This window comes from Hyla sarda, chromosome 1, assembly GCF_029499605.1.
Source record: "Hyla sarda isolate aHylSar1 chromosome 1, aHylSar1.hap1, whole genome shotgun sequence".
NCBI lineage: Eukaryota > Metazoa > Chordata > Amphibia > Anura > Hylidae > Hyla > Hyla sarda.
Window position 1 is genome coordinate 223963017 of NC_079189.1, and position 27098 is coordinate 223990114.

General features: G+C 43.6%; 1 protein-coding gene across 4 annotated transcripts in view; it reads left to right on the forward strand.

The window, feature by feature from the left end:
* DNAH6 (dynein axonemal heavy chain 6) overlaps window positions 1–25447 on the forward strand; it is a 400640-nt gene extending 375193 nt beyond the window's left edge. For 2 of the 4 annotated variants that reach the window (XM_056568811.1, XM_056568810.1), the window contains 6 exons: window positions 1510–1637; window positions 1870–2055; window positions 4291–4363; window positions 13310–13461; window positions 14472–14694; window positions 25189–25446. In XM_056568811.1, the coding sequence (XP_056424786.1) occupies window positions 1510–1637; window positions 1870–2055; window positions 4291–4363; window positions 13310–13461; window positions 14472–14694; window positions 25189–25292 (866 nt within the window). In that variant the 3' untranslated portion in view covers window positions 25293–25446. Of the gene's footprint in view, window positions 1–1509; window positions 1638–1869; window positions 2056–4290; window positions 4364–13309; window positions 13462–14471; window positions 14695–25188 lie in introns of all 4 variants that reach the window. The other 2 variants (XM_056568814.1, XM_056568815.1) reach the window with 1 other exon arrangement.
* The last annotated feature ends 1651 nt before the right edge of the window (window positions 25448–27098 follow it).

Genomic DNA, 27098 nt, shown 5'->3' on the forward strand with positions numbered 1-27098 from the left:
AAACTAAATGTCCAGCACAGCAACTTTCTCAGTAAGGCTCGCTAGTCTTCACGAAACGCCTCACTGTCCACTTTGACAGTTCCTAAAATGGACAGCAGGGAGCACTCTGGTCAGACAGAAAGGAAATTCAAAAAGAAAAGAACTTCCAGTGGATCATACAACATCTGATAAGTACTGGAAGGATTAAGATTTTTTAAATAGAAGTAATTTACAAATCTGTTTAACTTTCTGGCACCAGGTGATTTAAAAAAAAAAAATATTTTCCAGATGAGTACCCCTTTAATGCAATGGGGGGAATTTACTATGACTGGCGTTTCACTCGCCATTCTTAAAGGGGTACTCCACTCCTAGCATCTCATCCCCTATCCAAAGGATAGGGGATAAGATGTCAGATCACCGAGGTCCCGCTGCTGGGGACCCCGGGGATCGGCGCTGTGGCACCCCGCTGTCATTACTGCACAGAACGAGTTCGCTCTGCACGTAATGATGGGCAATACAGGGGCCAGAGCATCGTTACGTCACGGCTCCGCCCCTCATGACGTCACGGTCCGCCCCCTCAATACGAGTCTATGGGAGGGGGCGTGGTGGTTGTCACGCCCCTGCCATAGACTTGCATTAAGGGGGTGGGCTGTGATGTCACGAGGGGCGGAGCCGTGACGTCACGCTGCTCCGTCCCCTGTATCGCCCGTCATTACGCACAGAGCAAACTCGCTCTGTGCAGTAATGACAGAGGGGTTACGCAGCGGCGATCCCCGGGGTCCCCAGCAGCGGGACCGCGGCGATCTGACATCTTATCCCCTATCCTTTGGATAGGGGATAAGATGCTAGGGGCGGAGTACCCCTTTAAGTAAAATAATGCTGGGGCAAGAAGCTCTAAATGCATTAACAGGTGAATACCTGTTAATATATTAGTTGCATCTCATGCTGTGTGTGCCCTGGCACCCTGATTATTAGCCATAATTTATGCCAATTCCAGGGGTAAATTATAGTAAATCTGCAGAATGCCATGTCCCCTCCCACTAAGCCCATTCTACTTTTTAAGAAAAGTGTCTCATACAGGCCAAAAATGTGGCTTGTTTTGTGGCATTAATCTCCCCCAATGCATTGTTGTTGCACAGTGTACCTGATAAAAACCTTATTACTGGATTAAAACAGTTAGTTGGTAATATTAAGGAAAGACTGTAGTGACATATTTACTGTATTTTTCCTCAAAGTACAAAGTCAGCTTCTTCTTTTTTTAGCATCTAGAAATAAAAGAAGGATAAACTACACAAGAACCTAAAGCAATTTATCTTTCAGAAGTGTGAACTGCTTTTAACAAGATGGACATATACCAGTAGTGGGTAGTGGGCGCCACTTTCCTCTTTCTAATGTACCCACTGTCCTCTATGTATGTCTCTTTCTGGATGTATACATTTTTCTTTACTCGTCATTAAAATGCTGTAGAACAGTTTATTTAGTAAAAACATCTTATTATATGTATACTTTACCTTTACCTTTTTTCTGTAGACAAATTAGACATGGAAGCTGCTTCAGAGATGTTGTTTGCTAAAGACTCTAATGGTCGAGTAAGTTCATTGACTACGGTACTTGGACAAGAAGTGGACAGATTTAATAAACTTCTCAAAGTACTAAAGGTAAGTAGCTTGATAAAGTCCAAATTATTAGATTTTTACTTTATGTATCATAGAAGCATTTGTTGTTGTGTACTTGGTGTGGTGCTCAAATAAATACTCCCTAGCACCTTGTATGTCTTAGGAAGAAAGCTCAAACGTATGATTAATTTAACATTGCGATTTTAACTCACAATTAAATTATACACTTCTTGTTAAACCACATGCTGATATTCCTATTTAATTCATCCCACAGGATTCTCTAGAGACCCTTAATAAAGCCATTGCAGGGTTTGTGGTTATGTCTGAGGAAATGGAGAGGGTATACAAAAGCTTCTTGAACAATCAGGTTCCCACACTGTGGTCTGACGCTGCTTATCCTTCCCTGAAACCCCTTGGATCATGGGTCAAAGATCTGGTTCTGAGGACATCATTTATTGATGTAAGTTTTAGAAATGTTTACATATCATTCTATATTCATTAAAGGAACACTAAACTTTAAAAAGTGATTTAAATTAAAGGAGTACTGTAATGCAGGTCAACTTATCCCCTATAAAAAGGATAGGGGATAAGTGTCTTATGGCAGGGGATCCAACCGCTGGGACCCCCTGCGATCTCCTGCCAAGGGGCCAGCTCTCCTTGTGCACAGAGCGATCTCCACTCTGTGCACGGAGACTGTCGACCCCGCACGAAACTGTGGTCAACACGCCCACTCCATGTATCTCCATCGGAGAACTGGAGATATACAATCCCACTCTTCCATAGAGATGCATGGATAGGAAATAAGTTGTACCGCACCACAGTACTCCTTTAAGACAAAACTTAGTTACCATGAGAAAAACTGAATTGGCAGAATGTTTTGCATGTTTCAAAAAAGACTCTTGTAAATATCTTTTTATTTTCTTGTTCTCCTATTGCAGAATAGTGTGGTAGGGCACTCTGCACTATACATATATCTTACAGCCAGACACAGATTTCTTATAAGGAGAATTTGGGAGGATAAGGAATTGCTGGGGTTTTCCATTTTTGTGGATTTTCTATTGGTTTACAACGCAACCTAAGATAACAGCACAACATGTTAGGGCAGTAGTGTTGAGGAAGCCGGCACTCAGGGGTATAAAAAATACATAAATACTTTTAATTTAGCTATCAGTGCCTCGTTGTGTCCTAGAGAAAATAAGAGTTTTCCCTTATGGGTCAGGACTGTTTTGAAATGTATTTGCAGATTTGCAGCCACAGCCACTTACTATGTTGTGGATTTATGATTGATTTTACAGTTTTTAAAGTTGACATGTATTACAAATGATTTTTGTTGCATATTTTGGTCTCTATGAAGAAATTCCAACACGTGAAATCACCCTAATGGGGTGTATTCACTCTGAGCTGGAAATATGGTCCTGCACATGTCTTCACTTACTATTCTCAGGGACAATCATTGGAAGCATTGTTTGTGTGCACATGCCTTATCCTTAAATGGTATTCTGGTCTGGGCTTTCCACTGAATAGGTGACAGTTGTTATGTCAGTAAGGATCTGAATGCTTGAGCTCCGACCTATAATTAGAAGGGCACCCTACACCCCAATTTCCACAAACTGCACTACTGGAAAAAGGAGTGATTGGAGTGATAGTTAGACATGTGTGCCAGTGCTTCTTTAAGAAGTCTGTGAAACTGGTTTAAACAGTACTGGACCCCAAGTGCAACTGCACCCCCCGCTGATCTGGTATCTTTAATACAGTGATTAAGCATAACATATATAGTCATGGCCGTAAATGTTGGCACCCCTAACATTTTTCAAGAAAATGAAGTATTTCTCACAGAAAAGGATTGCAGTAACACTTGTTTTGCTATACACATGTTTATTCTCTTTGTGTGTATTGGAACTAAACCAAAAAAGGGAGGGAAAAAAAGCAAATTGGACATAATGTCACACCAAACTCCAAAAATGTTCTGGACAAAATTATTGGCACCCTTTCAAAATTGTGGAAAAATAAGGTTGTTTCAAGCATGTGATGCTCCTTTAAACTCACCTGGGGCAAGTAACAGGTGTGGGCAATATAAACATCACACCTGAAAGCAGATAAAAAGGAGAGAAGTTCACTTAGTCTTTGCATTGTGTGTCTATGTGTGCCACACTAAGCATGGACAACAGAAAGAGGAGAAGAGAACTGTCTGAGGACTTGAGAACCAAAATTGTGGAAAAATATCAACAATCTCAAGGTTACAAGTCCATCTCCAGAGATCTAGATTTGTCTGACAAATTTCACTCATAGACCAGCACTTAAAATTAAAATGTATGTAGACAAATGTGCCTTCCCTCCCTGCTATCCTGCAAATATGGTCAACAAAGTCAGCACTCATTATTCAGTGACATTATTTTAACCGATTCCCATATACTGTATTTAGTCAGATTTATAAAATCCCCCAAAAACATTTTAAGCCGCTTAGAATTATATTCCCAGTCAAATTGCAATATGGTTACTCTTTTGTCATTTCCAAACATAAGAAGCTTTATGTAATATGGGTCTCCTCCATGTTTTCCATTAGGAAGTTTTGGTATTGAAGAGTTGCTGTAAATTGTCAATGAGGACACTAAAATAAAAATGATTTTCTATATATCACACATTAATGATTATTAAATATGGGTGCCTATTTTCAATCCTATATTCCTTCTTCTAGGCATGGATTCGTCAGGGTCAGCCAAAGTCATTCTGGATTTCGGGATTCTTTTTTCCTCAAGGTTTTCTTACAGGTAAAACATCTGTTTATGGTTTAGTTTAAGCAGCAATTATTTTTTGTATGATTATTGGTTGCAGTGTGATGTGCAGAATTTCTAGAGGAGAACACTGGAGCAGAGGTTAGTTTAGGCTGGCAAAAATAAAAATATACCAATCTCAGGATTGTAGTTTTTTTTTTTTTTAACTACTTCAAAATGGCTTCTTATGGAAATGTTCTTTATTTTCATGGTCAGTTTTTCCCCCCCTTATTTATGCTTTATATGGAGTAGATATTCGAAAACATCTTAAATTTGAAAACCAATAGACCAACCAAAATGTAAAATTAAACATCAAAGACATTGATACATTAGATAGTATTTCCTTGAAAAACCTACCTACAGTTAGTTGGCATATTTTCACAGCTAAGGACTTTGGGGTTTATTTACTAAGAGTGGAGAGTAGTTTTCTTTGTGGGTTTTGATTTCCGACAGGTATTTCCCCAAGGTATTTACTAAGGTTTCCCTACATTTTGCACTTTTCCCTTCGTTTTGCTCTTTTTTTTCAACAACTGTTCTGATCTGTCTGATTTTTCTCAGCTCAAATCCACCACATTTTCTGTGGAAACCTTAGTAAATATGTTGGGATTTTTCAAAACTGTCGGGGACATGCCCCTTGCTCACTAGTCAGTGTTTCCCAACCAGGGTGCCTCCAGCTGAGGAAAAACTACAACTCCCAGCATGCCCAGACAGCCAAAGGCTGTCCGGGCATCCTGGGAGTTGTAGTTTTGCCACAGCTGGAGGCTCCCTGGTTCGGAAACACTGTGACAAGTTGTAGACGGAGCAGAGCCCACTTCTCATGTTGCTGCTGCTCTGCACTGTGGAGTTGACTTCAGCTGCTGGCCTTCATCGCTCTGAGGCAGTGAGCCTCCAACTTCTAGCTGTTCCAAAACTACAACTCCCAGCATGGTATAGCAGAGGAAGGCATGTCAGGGCATGCTGGGAGTTGTAGTGATGTTACATCAGAAGAACCACATGATGGGGATCACAGATCTACACGGAGCATTGTTCACACAGCACCTACACAATGCTACACACTCTATTAGGATCATGTATTAAGAGTCTAAAGCAAGATCTGACCTTCGTTCTGATATTTCTCACTGGTGGGACTGGTAGTTCCCGTGCATTTGTTTCCCTGCTGATCCAATCCTCCTATACTATGTGAGCGATATCGCCGCACAGTGTAGGACAGACATGCTCCTCCTCCAGACCTCCCCTGTAGCATGCGCGTCACGTTCCGGGATGTCACGCGGAGGCGGAGTCACGGCAACGCAAGGGTGAGGCACAGCCAGGTGGTTACCACGCAATACCAGCGGACTTACTCTCGGTATTCCACTCTCCCAGAACGGCTTACGGCAGCCAATATCTGCTAGAGGTGATTTTTTTCATTTTTAAATCATCAATTTGTAATAAATTGTGTAATTTATTGGTTATATAATTATTATTATTATTATGATAGTGTACGCTAACACTACCATCTTTCCATGGATTCTCTACTTAGTCACCCTTATGTTTTAGTTTAATAGCTTTAATGATAACAGCTATTGTTTATTTCTTTTTTTTATATATTTTTCATATTTTATTTTTATATATATATATTTTTCCTCAGCCATGTACACTAAGGGGGAGATTCATCAATGTATATAGAGTAATTGTAAGTGTATTTTGGGACGCAAAATCTTGCGCAGTGATATTTTCTGCGTTCTTTTTGTGCGTTTCTTTTTTCAAGACTTTTAGCCATTACATTTGATTGTTACAACCAACATCTATTTGGATTAGCCTGACATTTATTTATGTTCCTCGCTGATAATGTCTCCTGTATTAAATGTTTCCTTTCTTCTAGCTTTATTACATGTATTTAAAATAAATGTACACTTAGTCGAAACAAACCATGAAAAATGATAAGGATAGTAACCGAAGATAGAAATAGAAGTGCATTATAAATAGTCATCTAATAAGACAGGAACTGGAACAAAAAAACAAAAACATTCTTTATCCCCATAAAGTTAGTATCTGATCTGGATAATAAATTAATAAACGTATGGACTAAAATGTGGAGCGAGGGTGGGGCAGTGAACCGGGCGGACCCTCATTCGTTGCAAATCTTTAAAAATACATTTGTCAGACCACCTTTTAATAGCGAAATCAAGAAACTTACATGAGGAACATCAGGCAGCCATAGGAAAAAGCTTCTCCTCCGAAGTTCTATCACGGGCTAAACGGAGCCAAACCGTCACGTGACAAACGTCTTGCGTAAGATACACATGAAATAGAAACCAGTATAAAGGAGCTGAGATGGGCTGGATTCTATTACTGCGCATGATTCACAGAGACCAGTGCGCAAGTTTAGTAAATTTTGCGCAGGTAAATGACAAATACGCGCAGCAGAAAGGGGTAAAAAAAAAGCTCTACCATACACTGATGCTGATGAATCCCCCCCAAAGAGTTTATTTCATCTTCCTTTATGCTGCATTTTTATTTCATTTATTAATTCGTTCAGCCTCAGTCAGAACCATCTGTGTCACATATTAAAGGGGCAAATTCAAATACAGATTCTTCTGATTTATTGTTTCAAACTTGCATGATACTACATATTGTTACCACAGAGCACCTGATCTGGGCTGGTTTACTGAGTGCAATTCACATAGAGATTAAGAGCAAATTGTGCAGGTCTGTTTATGTATGTGTGCATGCAAGCAAGAGTGTATGTGTGTGTGTATGTGTATATATATATATACAGTGATTCCTCAACATACGATGGTTATTCGTTCCAAATGAACCATCGTTAGTTGAAACCATCGTATGTTGAGGGATCCGTGCAATGTAAAGTATAGGAAGTTATACTCAGCTGTCCCCGCCGCTCCGGACCATCTCTACTGGCCGGGATCGTCGCTCTTCATCGCTGTCATCATTGGACGACGGTGATGCAGCGGAGCCCGAAGAGGACTGTCCGGAACGTCGGGGACAGGTGAGTGACCATCACCGGACCACACAGGGCACCTTAAGCGGCTATCAGGCGGCAGCTGAAGCAGTCTGCGCTGCCGGATAGCCGTTTATGTGATGGCCCCGAAATACAAAAGCATCGTATGTTGATGCTGCCTTCAACATGCCATGGCCTCTGAAAGGCCATCGCATGTTGAAATCATCGTATGTCGGGGCCATCGTAGGTCGGGGATCACTGTATACATATGTATATATATATATATATATATATATATATATATATACACACACACACGGCGTGAGTTTGTGCTTTAGGGTGCACACCCTAATGCAATAGGCTGCGCACGCCTATGAGGCTATGGCCACATTTTAATGCATATTTTTTGTTTTAATCTTATTATGGTACAGATAACATTTTATCCAATAATTGATTAGTTTCTCTTCTACAGCCTCCTTGTACAGTATTTACATATAGTACTGTTTGCAGTGTCTTGCCCACAGTAAATTTCATTAGAGAAGCAGCCTCACTGGCCCAGTCTCTAGCCCTTATCTATACTCTCCTGAATGGTCTTCCATGCTAATTGATGACCAGATCAAAGATGTATAAAATTAGCTTTTTCATTTATTACAAAATGCAAGTTAAATTAAATGTTCTGGGGCAACAGTTTCCTTACTTTGGCAGAATTTCATCATTCTCCTATTCATTTATTATGTAAAATCTACATAAAACCAGTACACCCATTGAATTTATTAAAACAAAAACTATCAACTTAACTTTTTAACATACCGTATATACTCGAGTATAAGCCGAGTTTTTCAGCACGATTTTTCGTGCTGAAAACACCCCCCTCGGCTTATACTCGAGTGAACTCCCCCACCCGCAGTGGTCTTCAACCTGCGGACTTCCAGAGGTTTCAAAACTACAACTCCCAGCAAGCCAGGGCAGCCATCGGCTGTCCGGGCTTGCTGGGAGTTGTAGTTTTGAAACCTCCGGAGGTCCGCAGGTTGAAGACCACTGCGGCCTTCAACATCATCCAGCCCCCTCTCACCCCCTTTAGTTCTGAGTACTCACCTCCGCTCGGCGCTGGTCCGGTCCTGCAGGGCTGTCCGGTAAGGAGGTGGTCCGGTGAGGAGGTGGTCCGGGCTGCTATCTTCACCGGGGGCGCCTCTTCTCCGCGCTTCCGGCCCGGCCTCAGAATAGTCACGTTGCCTTGACAACGACGCAGATGCGTCGTTGTCTAGGCAACGGCTCTATTCCGGGCCGGAAGCGCGGAGAAGAGGCGCCCCCGGTGAAGATAGCAGCCCGGACCACCTCCTCACCGGACCACCTCCTTACCGGACAGCCCTGCAGGACCGGACCAGCGCCGAGCGGAGGTGAGTACTCAGAACTAAAGGGGGTGAGAGGGGGCTGGATGATGTTGAAGGCCGCAGTGGTCTTCAACCTGCGGACCTCCGGAGGTTTCAAAACTACAACTCCCAGCAAGCCCGGACAGCCGATGGCTGCCCGGGCTTGCTGGGAGTTGTAGTTTTGAAACCTCTGGAGGTCCGCATGTTGAAGGCCGCAGTGGTCTTCAACCTGCGGACCTCCGGAGGTTTCAAAACTACAACTCCCAGCAAGCCCGGACAGCCGATGGCTGCCCGGGCTTGCTGGGAGTTGTAGTTTTGAAACCTCTGGAGGTCCGCAGGTTGAAGACCACTGAGGGCGAATGATGAGAAGAGGATGATGAAGGGGGGTGGGGATGATGAAGGGGGGGGTGTGGGATGATTACAAGGGGATGATGAAGGGGGGATGTGTGGGATGATAAGGGGATGTGTGGGATGATGACAAGGGGATGATGAAGGGGGGATGTGTGGGATGATAAGGGGATGTGTGGGATGATGACAAGGGGATGATGAAGGGGGGATGTGTGGGATGATGACAAGGGGATGATGAAGGGGGGATGTGTGGGATAAGGGGATGTGTGGGATGATGACAAGGGGATGATGAAGGGGGGATGTGTGGGATGATGACAAGGGGATGATGAAGGGGGGATGTGTGGGATGATAAGGGGATGTGTGGGATGATGACAAGGGGATGATGAAGGGGGGATGTGTGGGATGATAAGGGGATGTGTGGGATGATGACAAGGGGATGATGAAGGGGGGATGTGTGGGATGATGACAAGGGGATGATGAGGATGTTAATGACGGGTCTGGATGATGACAGGGGGGGATGAGGTATTTCCCACCCTAGGCTTATACTCGAGTCAATAACTTTTCCTGGGATTTTGGGTTGAAATTAGGGGTCTCGGCTTATACTCGGGTCGGCTTATACTCGAGTATATACGGTAATTGTTCTGTTGAAATGATGAGTAACTTTAATCTTGTATTGCACCGGGTCATGAGAAGCTTTTATTTTTTTCTGTTCGTAGTCTGGCTGCAGGATCTCATTTGTCTTTTCTCCCCTTTGTCACATCAGTGTAGGTACATAACACGCTCTTCTGTATATTAAACAATACTTTTAAAGAATTGTATTGCTCTACAGGGCAATTTATTACAGGAGCTCAGCTAAGCTGCTGAATATATATATATATTTTTTTTTTTATCAGAAATGACCTTAACCTACAACCCTAGCCACCTATTCACACTTGTTCTCTGACAACTATTCTATTAGGCTTCATTCGTAACCATACAATAGCTTTATCCTCATTTCTAGTCTCATCACCTCTTAATCCCGTACTGTCCTATCTCATTTGTGACCCCTACTCTCTTTTCATCTCTTTTTGTTTAAGCTATCTCTCTTTACTGGCAAGTTCTCTTTCTCATTCAGATATATAGCTGTAATACCAATAATCAAAAACCTTTTAGTTCTTTTCAGTTACTGACATCAGTCACTCCTACAACAGCAGAAATGTGATGGTGACCTGTCTAGGAATCTCTTTTCTAATTTATTGTTGGATCTGACTCAAGTTCTGCATTCACTAAGGTTGCATACTATTTACTGGCTTCTGGAGGACACCTCTGCTAGCTTTCTCATACAAACCTCATATCCATATTGGTTGAAATACACTCAGTATTTTACTTTTGTATTTTTGAGACCACCAAAATCTTATATCATTCACGTGTAACTAGAAATGAGCGAGTTGAGCCGGTGGAACCTGTTCTTGCTCAGAACTTTGGCTAAAATGAGGTTCACTGAACATTACAACTTTGCCTGGCAACAGAAGTAGGAACACTTAGATGACGTCAGGGTAGCCCAGAATACTTTGCAGTTAGCAGCAAGATCACATGACCGCAGGTTAGCCAATCATTGCTTACTTACAGCTCCCAGGTCAATTAGGAGACTGCAGAACGAGCCCATAGAAAGCTATCACACTACAATACAAAGCAAGTTGAGCAAATCATTGTGCAGTAGGCTGACCTCAGTGACCTGCATTACTGTGCCCAGTTGCTGCACTACAAATCCCAGCAAAGTGACTACACAACGAACCCATAGAAAGCTATCACGCTACAGTACAAAGCAATTTGAGCAAAGCATTGTGCAGCGGGCTAACCTGTATTTTAATGAAAATCTGCATTTTTAGTAGTGAGAGTGAACGTTAAATAGGCCTTTTATGACATGTTACTTGTATTTTCAGGATTTAATTTAAAAACAATTTACGGTAGCTTATCTAGCTGGGTTTAACAAAAATGTATTTATTGCAGTGAAAGTTGGAAAGGCTTTTACACCATGTTACTTGTATTTTCTGGTTTTAATCTTACTGGTATTTTCTGGTTTAAATCAATTACCAGGCCAGGGCAGTACCTTAATAGTAAAAAATCATCCCAAAAAAAAAAAATAATAATAATAATTCTCAAGTTTGAATGCCAGACTCAACAACTCACTTCATAAATGAAACTTTCTCTGGCATGCAGTATACACTAAAACTCAATTTCCTGTGGAGTTAATGGAAAAGCTATCCAGCTGATTAACAGTTAAAAAAGATTAATTCAGTTCAATAAAAAGATAACAAAAGAAGACATATCTAAAAACGATAGGGAAACGCCAACTCATTTTAAGCTATTGTATCTTCATCATGGCAATGTAACTGTACAACAAGCAGAGTTATGTACCCTAAACTAAATAGGACTTACCCCCAGAAGGTGTGTGGATTGGCGTCTGGCTGCCGGACACGATGTGCATTCTCACGTCAGACGAGTGGGGGAACAGCAAGGACATTTATGAAATAATGAGCAAAAATGTTATAACCCTACCCATGCTGCTCCTCCCTGCTCGAGCCAGATGGCCGTGCAATAGGAGATACAATAGTGTAGGGGTAAAGGAAAAAGGCAGCCTGTAGTAGCTGAAACACATCACATTTTCCTGGTATCAGTAGATTTTATGCAATGAAGAAAAATTTTATACATGCGCAAGCTGTGCTGGATTAAATCTTTTTGCTTCCTAAAGGAAAAGGGAGACTAGTTGCCATTGTGATATGTGATACGACAAAAACGCTGAAATAACACACCCCACCAAACCTAGCATGCACTATCCCTTATTACACAAAGCAAAACAACATAACATAAGCCTGGAAATAAAACTAGAGCATGGACCCGCTCTGTGCACCAGGCTTATACAAACAGAATCGCTATCTGGCATGAGTACATCATTTTATTCATGCCAGATAACAATCTTGTTTCTATAAAAACTACAGATCACAGCGCAAAAAAAGAATATCATATATCCTTGTATACAGAAAAATAAAGAAAGTTATAGGGGTAAGAATACAGAAATTTTAAACATACTTATTTTGTTTCAAAATTTTACTTTTTAAAAGTTGTATAATAATAAAAAAGCTATGTAAATTTTCCCAATAAATATAACTTTTTTGGTTGCACCATACTTTTTATGGTAAAATAAAAAGGGTCATAACAAAGTACAATTGGTTGCACAAAAAACAAGCCCTCACATGGGTCTGCATTTTGTAAGGCAACATGGTGGATATGCTGAGGGGAAGCAAGGAGCATGGTCCCAAAAAGCAAGTTGTTACAATAGGTTACCGCATGTCGCTGTTACTTTGATATTAACTTTGCACAAAAACCACTTTAAAATTAGTTGAACACATTCCTATGTGACCCTGACATCGTTATATAGGGCTTTAGAGCTCTAAGGCACTGTAATACACATGTTTTGATGGTTATTTCCTTGCTGTATGTGTAGAACCTATTCCTTACAAACCAATTTTTTGGAAAAGTACTGCAAGCCCGGCATATTGAACTTCTGAAAAACTCACTCAACTCTAGTTTTCCACTCCAATCTATCCTATACATCAGCATTTCACAAGCCCACTCCTTAATCTCAGCTTGATCTCAGACCAGAGCAGAAGAGCCCTGGAGACAGCCACAGGCAGGTGAGGGGACCTCCGGCCACCATGCTGGATGACCGGATCCCCGCGGCAGCGCTGAGGCCGATCCGATCATCCATTTTAAGTGCCGCACTGCCGCAAATGCCGTGATCTGTATTGATCGCGGCATCTGAGGGGTTAATGGCAGACATCGGCACGATTGCTGATGTCTGCCATTACCAGCGGTTCTCTGGCTGCTGACAGCAGCTGGGACCTGCCGTGCATGATGCGAACACCGGTCTGGTGCCCACAGTCATGTTCATGACTTAAATATATGTCATGGTGCGTTAAGTACCACCGCACCATGACGTACATTTACGTCTATTGTCATTAAGGGTGAATTTCCATGAATTTAAATATTCTATAGAGAACATGGCCATTCCTGATGCACTGAAAAAAATCGTTTGACCTGGGCAGCAGTATGTAGGTCTAGAAAACAAGACCTGATGGGAGAATTCTACATTGTCTCTTGACCTATCTACCTCTCCATGAACTCATTCACTTCTTCAGTGCCTATTGTAATGTGGTTAGCTAAAATACATGTTTTCATAGATTTCACATCTCAATATGAAAAACTTAAATTGGAGGCTTAACTTCATATATCATATGTTAATTATAGGGATTCTTCAGAATCATGCTAGGAAATATAACTTGCCTATAGATGAACTCAGCTTCCACTACGATGTCCTTCCATGTTATCGAGACCAAGCAGCTGTCATTGAAGCAATAAAAACTGCTAAGTTTGGAGAAGAGTTGCCCATGGATAAAGAGGTACGGTCTATTATTCTTTCTTTGAATGCCATATTGCTCTAATTAAGCAATAGTGACAGCTCATTTCTATCAGCTATTTGAATGTAACAGAAGGCAACCTGCCTATGCTTTTGAACTCTTGGGCCATTAGTGGATTTTTTTTTTTTATATCCGTTTGGCTGAAATATTATCTTGAACTATATTTTTTATATGAATTACCACTTTCACCTTAACAATTGATTCATCTGCTATATACTATGTCCCCTTTAGGCTGGGCTTACACTGCGTAAAATTGGGCACGTAAATGACATGATGATTTTTTGCAAAAATACGGGATATCCGCATGTAATCTACAATACATGCCGAAAATTTCACGTTGTGTGAACCCAGCCTGATTCTTGAACATGGAGTGAAGATCTATTAGAATATTATAATTATAGCTGTAATATTCAACATTTTGAAAATTTGGTTTTCATAAATATATTTTTTTATTATAATTTATTTTGTATTTATTATTTTATTTATTTCAGTTTGGTAAACCTTTAACAGGTATAGTGAATATTTGATTATCTTGACAATGGCACCACAAGGGGTAGGATATATTAGTGATAAGCAAATTTACAGCCAAACCAAACCAGGTGGTTTGGCGATTGATTGCTTTAGTCTGCATCAATTCTGTTTTTAAAAGTGCTCCAGGTGCTTGTAAAATTCCAGGATGACTGTGTTAGGTCTCCTAAGTCTGTATCCATCTTTTTCAGGCACCCAGAGCACTTTAAAAATGGTACTAAAGCAATCAATAGCTGAGCTGTCAGGTTCGGGTTCAACAATTTTTACTTTTGCTCAACACTATTAGACAGCAAGTGAACAGTCACTTCTTGAAGTTGAAGTGTTGGGTTAGGGACATTCTTAAGGACCCTTCCACCAAAAAACCAAATGGTAGAAAGTAGAAAGTATTCTATCGTAATATCAAGAATTATGTTCCTATCACAGATTTCTACTTTGTTATCCACTGACAATCATTTTCTTTTCAGTTACCTACTCCTGAAGATGGGGTTTTGGTGCATGGAATGTTCATGGATGCCAGCCTCTGGGATGATGAAAATATGGTGATCGAAGATGCATTACCTAGACAAATGAATCCTATGTTGCCTGTAGTACACTTCGAGCCTAGGCAGAATTATCAGCCCAGTCCTACTTTATATCAGGCACCACTTTATAAAACTGGAGCCAGGGCTGGAACCCTTTCCACCACAGGTAATGCCAAAATCCCATACTTACCTACTTAATTCAGATTTATTGTGCATGTAATAGTCTAGTAGTTGCTATACTATGTTTACTATACCTAACATCATAGAAGTTGGGAAAGGGTGTGGTTTAAAGGACATCTGCTGCAAAAGACAACGTCTCCCCTATCCACAGGATAGTGGATAAGTGTTTGATCTTGGGGGGGGGTCCAATCGCTTTGACCCCCCGCGATCTCCTGCACAGGGCCACGGCTCTGCCGCAGCTCTCCTGTGCAGGAGGCGTGCCGGCCGGAGTGTGACGTCGCGGCTGACACGCTTCCTCCATGTATCTCTATGGGAGAGGCGGGGAGGCAACATTCGTGCCTCACCACTTCTCCAATTGAACTGTTTGTGGAGGGGGCGTACCGTTTGGTACATAGAGCGGCAATGCGGGGGCCCCGTTTGGGAGATCGTCCCAGGGGATAAGTTGTCTTTTGCTGCAGATGTCCTTTAACCCCTTAAGGACCAAGGGCGTACAGGTACGCCCTTGGTCCTGCTCTCCTGATATAACGCGGGGTTACACAGTAACCCCGCGTCATATCGCGGCGGGCCCGGCGTCATAGTGAAGCCGGGACCCGCCTCTAATAGCGCGCAGTGCCGATCGCGGCACCGCGCGCTATTAACCCTTTAGCCGCGCGCTCAGAGCTGAGCCGCGCGGCTAAAAGTGAAACCGAAAGTGGCCGGCTAGCTCAGTCGGGCTGTTCGGGATAGCCGCGGCTAATCGCGGCATCCCGAACAGCTGACAGGACAGCGGGAGGGCCCCTACCTGCCTCCTCGCTGTCCGATCGCCGAATGACTGCTCAGTGCCTGAGATCCAGGCCTGAGCAGTCATGCGGCAGAATCGTTGATCACTGGTTTCTTATGAGAAACCAGTGATCAGCATAGAAGATCAGTGTGTGCAGTGTTATAGGTCCCTATGGGACCTATAACACTGCAAAAAAAAAGTGAAAAAAAAAAGTGAATAAATATCATTTAACTCCTCCCCTATTAAAAGTTTGAATCACCCCCCTTTTCCAATAAAAAAAAAACACAGTGTAAATAAAAAGAAAAATGAACATATATGGTATCACCGCGTGCGGAAATGTCCGAATTATAAAAATATATCATTAATTAAACCGCTCGGTCAATGGCGTGCGCGCAAAAAAATTCCAAAGTCCAAAATAGTGCTTTTTTGGTCACTTTTTATATCATTTAAAAATGAATAAAAAGCGATCAATAAGTCCTATCAATGCAAAAATTGTACCGTTAAAAACTTCAGATCACGGCGCAAAAAATGAGCCCTCATACCGCCCCATACACGGAAAAATAAAAAAGTTATAGGGGTCAGAAGATGACAATTTTAAACGTATTAATTTTCCTGCATGTAGTTATGATTTTTTCCAGAAGTCTTAAAAAATCAAATCTATATAAGTAGGGTATCATTTTAATCGTATGGACCTACAGAATAAAGATAAGGTGTCATTTTTACCGAAAAATGTACTACGTAGAAACGGAAGCCCCCAAAAGTTACAAAACTGCGTTTTTTTTTCAATTTTGTCGCACAATGATTTTTTTTTCCGTTTCACCGTAGATTTTTGGCCAAAATGACTGACGTCATTACAAATTAGAATTGGTGGCGCAAAAAATAAGCCATCATATGGATTTTTAGGTGCAAAATTGAAAGAGTTATGATTTTTTAAAGGCAAGGAGCAAAAAACGAAAATGCAAAAACGGAAAAAACCCCGGTCCTTAAGGGGTTAAATAAAGAACAAGCTGCCTGCTGTTCTTCATCCATTTTTGGTTTGTTCACCTTTAATATAGCTGTCTGCCTGTTGATGCGCCACAAAGCGAGAACTTGTACAGTCATGGTCAAAAGTTTTGAGATCATTCCTCGTCATGAAAACTAACTTAACTATGAAAAAAGATAAGATTCCATCAAGTTCAACCTTTAACCCTGCTGTGTTGATCCCAGAGTAAGACAAAATAAACCCTTATTAGAGAGATATCAATTGCCCCATACCAGGGCTAAACTCCAAGTATCTCAGTCATAATAAATTCCTGAATCAACACTCTGTCTCCAAAAATCTAGTATCCATAACCTGTAATATTGTATCTTTATGGAAAAACGTCCAATCCTAGGTATAAAAAGATTACAAGAAAGATCTCTGTACTGTCCATTCATATATTTGTACATTGTGATAAAATCGCCCCTAAAATGTCTTTTTTTCTGAACCATATAACCTCCAGCTTGATAACCTGTAATCCTTCCAGACCATTAATTACGTTGGTTGCCCTTATGTCTCTTGATGAATCATCCCATGACTTTATTAGTAGCCACTGCCTGCCACTGGTCACTAAAGTTGAGCTTACTGTCCTTTTCGGTAGCAATTTTACCCAGTATTTTACAATTTAGCTTATAATTGTACATTTTGTTATTACAACTCATGTGCATAATCTTTACATTTATTAACATTAAATTTAATTTGCCATTTCTCTGCCCAGGCCTCCAGCTTCCCCAGATCCATGTGTAATATTATATTATCCTTCTCTGTGGTGATCACCTTACCCGGTTTAGTATCATTAATAAACATTTAGAGGGAGATTTATCAAAGCCCGTCCAGAAGAAAAGTTTCTGAGTGTTCTATAGCAACCAATCAGATCGCTTCTTTCATTTGTCAGAGGCCTTTTCAAAAATGAAAGAAGTGATCTGATTGGTTGCTGTGGGCAACTCACCAACGTTTCCTCTGGACAGGTTTTGAAAAATCTCCCCCATTGAACCTCTGACCTTCAGTACTCCACTTGTAACTGTTAGTTCCATTGACACCCACTTGGTGCTTTCTTTCTGTTGCTAACCCATTTACATATATCCTCCCCTAGTCCCAGGATCCTTATTTTATGTACTAATCTTTTGTGTGGCACAGTATCAAATGCCTTAGAAAAGTCTAGATGTATAACATCCACAGCTTCATCCTGGTCCAATCTATAATGGACCTCCTCCTAGAAGCTGATCAGATTAGTCTGACAGAACTGATCCCGCCTAAACCCATGTTGGTGCTCCTGATAACAGCATCTCTCAAAAAACCCTCAAAAATATTACCCACAACAGATGTTAAACTTTCAGCCCTATAGTTATCAGGATCAATTTAGATCCAATTTTTTATATTGGTACGACATTAGCATCAACCGGTGCCAGAAAAATCTTAATCCTTCCAGTACTTATCAGCTTCTGTATACTACAGAGGAAGTTGTATAGTTCTTTTCTGTCTGTCCATAGTGCTCTCTGCTGACACCTCTGTCCATGTCAGCAACTGTCCAGAGCAGTAGAGGTTTGCTATGGGGATTTTCTCCTGCTCTGGACAGTTCCTGACATGGACAGAGGTGTCAGCAGAGAGCACTGTGGTCAGACAGTAAAGCTATTCAAAAAGAAAAGAACTTCCTCTGTAGTAAACAGCAGCTGATAAGTACTGGAAGGATTAAGATTTTTAAATAGAAGTAATTTACAAATCTGTTTAACTTTCTGGCATCAGCTGATTAAAAAAAAAAAAAAAAAAAGTCCACCCGAGTACCCCTTTAATTCCCACAAAACTCTTGGATAGTTTCCATCTGGGCCCAGTGATTTTTGTATCCAAATTTTTTCTTGTTGGGTAAACAGGTAAAATATGCTGGAGAATTTACATTTTCACCTACTCGTGTCATCTGAATTTCCTGTGTAAATACAGTAGAGAAGAAGGCATTTAGTAAATTGGCCTTTTCCTCATCCTCGTCTATCATTATACCCAGATTATTTATTAGGGGCCAACATTTTCAGTTTTAAGTTTATTATTTATGTAGGCGAAAAATATTTTTGGGTTTTGTTTACTTTCTGTGACAACCATCCTTTCTGTTTCAATTTTTGCTACTTTTATTGGTCTTTTACTGAATCTTTTTCTCCTGATAATTTTCTTTATGCCTTCCCACTATCTTCTTGTTTCAGTAGTCTAAATGCTTTCTTTTATCATTGATCACAACCCTTATAGTTTTAGTTTAAGCTGATTTTTCAGGATAAGCTGCCCTGTATGTGTACATGAGGAGCATCACTATTTCATTATGCATAACCGGTATATTTTGAGTTCTCCAAGAGATGTTGGGATAGAGCCTAATGTACATAACATTTCCTATACACTGCACACACATAGAGGAGGAGATACTGCACTTCTCTGTTCCTGTAACAGCCTGGGAGGCTTGATAAAGTGAGTCTAAACTGTGTATAAAGCCCTGGGGGGAGATTTCTTACTGCTGTCTCTCTGCAGCTTGTGTGTTTACAGGTATTGCCCCTTTCCTTATCCCTCCCTCCTTCCATAGACTTGCATTGCTTGTAATTCTAACCCAGATTTAGCTTTAAGACATACCCTGAGCAGACCAGGACAAAACTATGTACATTGTCAGAAAGATAGTCTATCAGAAGAAAGGGTGGGGGAGGGGTAAGAAGCTTGATAACAGGAGAAAGAAGAGTTTTTGTCTAATAAGATGTAATATATATCTCTAAAAGTTTCTTATATTTGCTTGGACTATCGATCTTTGTAAAGCAGGGGTCACTGGAGGTAGAGGCTGGGTGAGGCTGGGCCGCATGCGCCTCACATATAATGCTCCCCTCACATATAATGCCCCCATCATGCGCACCTCACATATAATGCCCTCATCATGCGCCCCTCACATATAATGCCCTCATCATGCGCACCTCACATATAATGCCCTCATCATGCCCCTCACATATAATGCCCCCATCAGGTGCCCCTCAAATATAATGCCCTCATCATGCGCCCCTCACATATAATGCCCTCATCATGCCCCTCACATATAATGCCCCCATCAGGTGCCCCTCAAATATAATGCCTCATCATGCGCACCTCACATATAATGCCCCCATCATACGCCCCTCACATATAATGCCCCCATCATACGCCCCTCACATATAATGCCCCCATCATGCGCACCTCACATATAATGCCCTCATCATGCCCCTCACATATAATGCCCCCATCAGGTGCCCCTCAAATATAATGCCCTCATCATGCGCCCCTCACATATAATGCCTCATCATGCGCACTTTACATATAATGCCCCCATCATGCGCCCCTCACATATAATGCCCCCATCATACGCCCCTCACATATAATGCCCCCATCATGCGCCCCTTACATATAATGCCCCCATCATACGCCCCTCACATAAAATGCCCCCATCATGCGCCCCTTACATATAATGCCCCCATCATGCGCCTCTCATATATAATGCCCCCATCATGCGCCCCTTATATATAATGCGGCCTGTGCTGTGCCCCTCACATATAATGCTCCCATCATGCGCCCGTCATATATAATGCCCCCTGTGCTGTGCCCCTCACATATAATGCTCCTGTCATGTGCCCCTCACCCACCCCCTCCCCACCTGTGATGTACTCTTCACATATAATGCCCTCTGTGCTTTGCCCCTCACATTAAGTATTCCCTTTTCTCTGCCCCCCCCTCTTTAAATCCCCCCCTCCTCCTCCTCCTGTATGATATAGTGCCCCCTGGGCCCTGAGCATACTCGTCTTACTTACAGTATGCGAGCCGCGGGAACGGGATCTCCAGACGTCAACGTGATTATGTGACATCATCGCGCCAGGATCGCATCCCCGCGGCTCACACGCTGTGTACTCTCAGCCTGTGAGGAAGGTTAGTGAATGAAGAAGCGGGAGCTTACAGCTTCCGCTCCACCATGCTAGAGTACGCCCCCCCTTGCAATGCCACTGTTCAGCGGGCCGCAAAATTTCGTTTTTGACCCGTGAGTTTGAGACCCCTGATGCAAAGTTTGTTGAAATTAAAGTGCCTATTTATTCTTGAAGAAAAGAAAAAAACATTTTCATTGAATTTCTGCTCTTCCACAAAATGACCTTCCAACATTATTTCAATGATCTATTTGTTAGCTCCAGAGAAAGAGCAGACTGGTTTCTTTATAAGGGGTTTGATTTTTTAGCATCTCAATGCTCCCCAGCTCGGCACTCAGACCGTCTAATTGCAGGTGACAGCTCTATATACTATAAAGGAGCCCATCACCTGGAATCAGAGGAACCGACTGCCAAGCAAAGGAGTAAAGGACTACACTGCCATGTTATTCACCTGGCTACATCTAGTGACCAGAGGGGGGCCCTGCCACATGTAAAAAGTTTAGTATAATTATTGAAGAAAACCATAGACACATCTGACAAGAAAAACTCTAAAAACAATAAAGCAGCACTCCTAGGGCTTACGTGATGTTATTTCACGAACCCTCCTAACCCCAGCCCAACCGTACCCCCAACCCCCCCAATCTGTGCCTTGTCCTGTCTGTACCCTTCTTTATTTGATGTTTTTATGTCCTCCCACTTTCATACGGAAGGTCCTCTTCACCCTGTTATCTCAGGTTTATACTGCGTAGGTGTGTAGCTCTATCTGCCTTGGATAGGTACAGAGTATCTACGGTTAGGTTTCATGACTGTTACGCCGAGCGCTCCGGGTCCCCGCTCCTCCCCGGAGCGCTCGCTTCACTCCCTCCGCTGCAGCGCTCCGGTCACGTCCTCTGACCCGGGGCGCTGCGATCCTGCTGCCAGCCGGGATGCGATTCGCGATGCGGGTAGCGCCCGCTCGCGATGCGCACCCCGGCTTCCCTACCTGACTCGCTCCCCGTCTGTTCTGTCCCGGCGCGCGCGGCCCCGCTCCCTAGGGCGCGCGCGCGCCGGGTCTCTGCGATTTAAAGGGCCACTGCGCCGCTGATTGGCGCAGTGGTTCCAATTAGGGTTTTCACCTGTGCACTTCCCTATATTACCTCACTTCCCTTGCACTCCCTTGCCGGATCTTGTTGCCTTAGTGCCAGTGAAAGCGTTCCTTGTGTGTTCCTTGCCTGTGTTTCCAGACCTTCTGCCGTTGCCCCTGACTACGATCCTTGCTGCCTGCCCCGACCTTCTGCTACGTCCGACCTTGCTTCTGCCTACTCCCTTGTACCGCGCCTATCTTCAGCAGCCAGAGAGGTGAGCCGTTGCTAGTGGATACGACCTGGTCACTACCGCCGCAGCAAGACCATCCCGCTTTGCGGCGGGCTCTGGTGAAAACCAGTAGTGGCTTAGAACCGGTCCACTAGCACGGTCCACGCCAATCCCTCTCTGGCACAGAGGGTCCACTACCTGCCAGCCGGCATCGTGACAGTAGATCCGGCCATGGATCCCGCTGAAGTTCCTCTGCCAGTTGTCGCTGACCTCACCACGGTGGTCGCCCAGCAGTCACAACAGATAGCGCAACAAGGCCAACAGCTGTCTCAACTGACCGTTATGCTACTGTCACGATGCCGGCTGGCAGGTAGTGGACCCTCTGTGCCAGAGAGGGATTGGCGTGGACCGTGCTAGTGGACCGGTTCTAAGCCACTACTGGTTTTCACCAGAGCCCGCCGCAAAGCGGGATGGTCTTGCTGCGGCGGTAGTGACCAGGTCGTATCCACTAGCAACGGCTCACCTCTCTGGCTGCTGAAGATAGGCGCGGTACAAGGGAGTAGGCAGAAGCAAGGTCGGACGTAGCAGAAGGTCGGGGCAGGCAGCAAGGATCGTAGTCAGGGGCAACGGCAGAAGGTCTGGAAACACAGGCAAGGAACACACAAGGAACGCTTTCACTGGCACTAAGGCAACAAGATCCGGCAAGGGAGTGCAAGGGAAGTGAGGTAATATAGGGAAGTGCACAGGTGAAAACCCTAATTGGAACCACTGCGCCAATCAGCGGCGCAGTGGCCCTTTAAATCGCAGAGACCCGGCGCGCGCGCGCCCTAGGGAGCGGGGCCGCGCGCGCCGGGACAGAACAGACGGGGAGCGAGTCAGGTAGGGAAGCCGGGGTGCGCATCGCGAGCGGGCGCTACCCGCATCGCGAATCGCATCCCGGCTGGCAGCAGGATCGCAGCGCCCCGGGTCAGAGGACGTGACCGGAGCGCTGCAGCGGAGGGAGTGAAGCGAGCGCTCCGGGGAGGAGCGGGGACCCGGAGCGCTCGGCGTAACAGTACCCCCCCCCTTGGGTCTCCCCCTCTTCTTGGAGCCTGAGAACCTGAGGAGCAGACTTTTGTCAAGGATGTTGTCCTCAGGTTCCCAGGATCTCTCTTCAGGACCACAACCCTCCCAGTCAACTAAAAAAAAAATTTTTCCCTCTGACCTTTTTGGCAGCCAAAATTTCCTTGACCGAGAAGACGTCCGAGGAGCCGGAAACAGGAGTGGGAGGAACAGATTTGGGAGAAAAACGGTTGGGGACTTTGTGCGAGCCTGCACTATCTGTGCCCGGGATAAGACTCCTCGCCAGAAGCCCGCTGGTTTTCTTCATCCTCTGCCTGTCCCCGAACAGCCTTGGTCTCTGATTGGTATGGATTTTATTACTGATTTACCCCCTTCCCGTGGCAACACCGTTATTTGGGTGGTCGTTGATCGATTCTCCAAAATGGCACATTTCATCCCTCTTCCTGGTCTTCCTTCTGCGCCTCAGTTGGCTAAACAATTTTTTGTACACATTTTTCGTCTTCACGGGTTGCCTACGCAGATTGTCTCGGATAGAGGGGTCCAATTCGTGTCTAAATTCTGGAGGGCTCTCTGTAAACAACTCAAGATTAAATTAAATTTTTCCTCTGCATATCATCCCCAGTCCAATGGACAAGTAGAAAGAATTAACCAGATCCTGGGTGATTATTTGCGACATTTTGTTTCCTCCCGCCAGGATGACTGGGCAGATCTCCTTCCATGGGCCGAATTTTCGTATAACTTCAGGGTCTCTGAATCTTCCTCCAAATCCCCATTTTTCGTGGTGTACGGCCGTCACCCTCTTCCCCCCCTCCCTACCCCCTTGCCCTCTGGTCTGCCCGCTGTGGATGAAATTTCTCGTGACCTTTCCATTATATGGAGAGAGACCCAAAATTCTCTTTTACAGGCTTCTTCACGCATGAAGAGGTTCGCGGATAAGAAGAGAAGAGCTCCCCCCGTTTTTTCCCCTGGAGACAAGGTATGGCTCTCCGCTAAATATGTCCGCTTCCGTGTCCCTAGCTACAAGTTGGGACCACGCTATCTTGGTCCTTTCAAAATTTTGTGTCAAATTAATCCTGTCTCTTATAAACTTCTTCTTCCTCCTTCTCTTCGTATCCCTAATGCCTTTCACGTCTCTCTTCTCAAACCACTCATCCTCAACCGTTTTTCTCCCAAATCTGTTCCTCCCACTCCTGTTTCCGGCTCCTCGGACGTCTTCTCGGTCAAGGAAATTTTGGCTGCCAAAAAGGTCAGAGGGAAAAATTTTTTTTTTAGTTGACTGGGAGGGTTGTGGTCCTGAAGAGAGATCCTGGGAACCTGAGGACAACATCCTTGACAAAAGTCTGCTCCTCAGGTTCTCAGGCTCCAAGAAGAGGGGGAGACCCAAGGGGGGGGGTACTGTTACGCCGAGCGCTCCGGGTCCCCGCTCCTCCCCGGAGCGCTCGCTTCACTCCCTCCGCTGCAGCGCTCCGGTCACGTCCTCTGACCCGGGGCGCTGCGATCCTGCTGCCAGCCGGGATGCGATTCGCGATGCGGGTAGCGCCCGCTCGCGATGCGCACCCCGGCTTCCCTACCTGACTCGCTCCCCGTCTGTTCTGTCCCGGCGCGCGCGGCCCCGCTCCCTAGGGCGCGCGCGCGCCGGGTCTCTGCGATTTAAAGGGCCACTGCGCCGCTGATTGGCGCAGTGGTTCCAATTAGGGTTTTCACCTGTGCACTTCCCTATATTACCTCACTTCCCTTGCACTCCCTTGCCGGATCTTGTTGCCTTAGTGCCAGTGAAAGCGTTCCTTGTGTGTTCCTTGCCTGTGTTTCCAGACCTTCTGCCGTTGCCCCTGACTACGATCCTTGCTGCCTGCCCCGACCTTCTGCTACGTCCGACCTTGCTTCTGCCTACTCCCTTGTACCGCGCCTATCTTCAGCAGCCAGAGAGGTGAGCCGTTGCTAGTGGATACGACCTGGTCACTACCGCCGCAGCAAGACCATCCCGCTTTGCGGCGGGCTCTGGTGAAAACCAGTAGTGGCTTAGAACCGGTCCACTAGCACGGTCCACGCCAATCCCTCTCTGGCACAGAGGGTCCACTACCTGCCAGCCGGCATCGTGACAATGACTTACTATTTTACACTTTTGGATGTCGAAGGTATCTTGTTTTTCTTGATAAAGCGTTTATAAAAGCACAGTTAAAAAAAAAAGAAAAAAACGATGCAGCAAACTATGTGACATGAATTTTGGTTTTCAGTCTCAAAACTTTCGGCCACGACTGTATCATTACCTACCAACCAAAAACTATAGCATAACCACACTTGTGCTAGCAACATTACAATGAACAACGAACATGAATAAACCAGTGTTAGTTACTGTCATGGGACTTGATTACATGTACTTTGTGTATCTTTTTTTCACACTGTCTGTATGTATTCTTATCCACTCCTATTGTATTTCGCCAGGTCACTCCACTAACTTTGTGGTTACTGTGCTTCTACCATCAAAAAGACCCAGCGACTATTGGATATCAAAGGGCTCAGCTCTGCTCTGCCAGCTAAACAAATAACTTCTAAACCCTAAAAATGTACCTCTTATTGTGCCAATTTAATATATGTATGCTAATAAAATAGGTTTATAAAATACTTGTTTATATGAAGTTTTGATTTTCCATATTTTCTTAGGAATATGATTTTGTTGGGAATCAAGCCATGGTTTCACACATTAAATATTTCCATATAAAAAAAAGAACACATTAATGTTTTTTAAGTAAAAAAACAAAAACAAAACACTTCCCAGATATTAGCTAAAAGAATAAAATGATATGCCTTAAATGCTTTTGGTTATGGTGTGTATTTCTCCCTAATGTGGCAGTTTTATGGGGTTAGTGGCAGTTTTTTCACAATGCGACGTGCTTTAGGTGTGACACTTTTCAAATATCACATGTTCAAAAAAATTACATGGCCAGTAGTGAGAAAAACACTGGATACAGCATCCAAACAGTTGTATAAAACACTTAAGGTAAGGCAGCTAAGGCTTCTACAAAATCAGCAATGCATGGTGCGGCATGTCATTTATTAGGCATGCTGCCATAATGGTGAAATACTGCACGTTTAGAGATGTTTTTGGGATGCATATTGGACCTTTAGCCTTAATACCCACTCTTCTGCAGATTTAAATATGAAGAGAGAGTTACTGTTTCATTTTTGACCCCTTAACGATGCATCCATTTTTCAATTTTGCTTATTGTTTTTTTCTTTTAATAGCCATAAAAGTTAAAAAGTTTCCACCTACGAGGCCATATGAGGGCTTAAAAGAGTACTCCGGTGGAAAACAATTTATTATAAATCAACTGGTGCCAGAAAGTTAAACAGATTTGTAAATTACTTCTATTAAAAAATCTTAATCCTTCCAGTACTTGTCAGCTGCTGCATACTACAGAGAAATGTATGTACATTAGCTATAGAAAAAGAGACCAAGAGGGTCTCAAAACGCATCTAGCCAGTATTGAGAGTACATTAGCACATCAAGGGTCTTAGCTGCATATACAATGTCATATCGAATGTGCTCCGCAAGCCAGTGGGAAATCCGCCAATCATTACGTCATCACCAACTAACAACTTCCAGCTGCTGCGAAAGACGTGCACCATTTGACATGCATCATCTGACCTCTCCTTCCCCAGGCCCGCCGTGACCGTACTCCTGCTAGCCATACAACGAGGGATGGACCGGCCTATGATGGGTAAGTGAGAGAGCTACGTGGGACCCATACTCCGGGTGAGCAGTGCGTGCAGCGCACACCTACAAACTGCAATTAACACTGCTTTCCTACAGCAACAAGGAACGGCACATAGTGCCGATACCCTATAGCATCAGCCTTCACAGAAGGCATATACCTAACTCTCATTGTACAGGACCTCTAGGATGGCGCATAGCGCCATATGACTTTACCCCGTTGACAGACATTTTTTCTCATGTGGGCAAAATAAGATGTATTATATATAAATGCGCAATATTGTCTGCCTTAAACATATATACCTACTGGTACCAAGCAGCATATGTTTTTCTTTTGCGGTAGATGCATATAACTCCGTAGCGTAAAAGCTAACAAGCCAGCGGCATGAACATTTGTACTCTTTTATTTTATTCTACTCTATTAATGTTTTAAAAATAGAGATGAGCGAATCGAAGCTGACGAACCCGAATTAGTTATGAATTTCAGGAAATGTTCAATTCGCTCCATTTACTCTGGTGCAGGCTCCAGGGCATCTAAAATGGCGGATCCACATGTCAGTACATGGGGCAAGGAACTCTGGGAATGCGGGAAGGGAAGTAGGTGGGATGACCCTGAATCACATGCAGGATGCAGCCTATC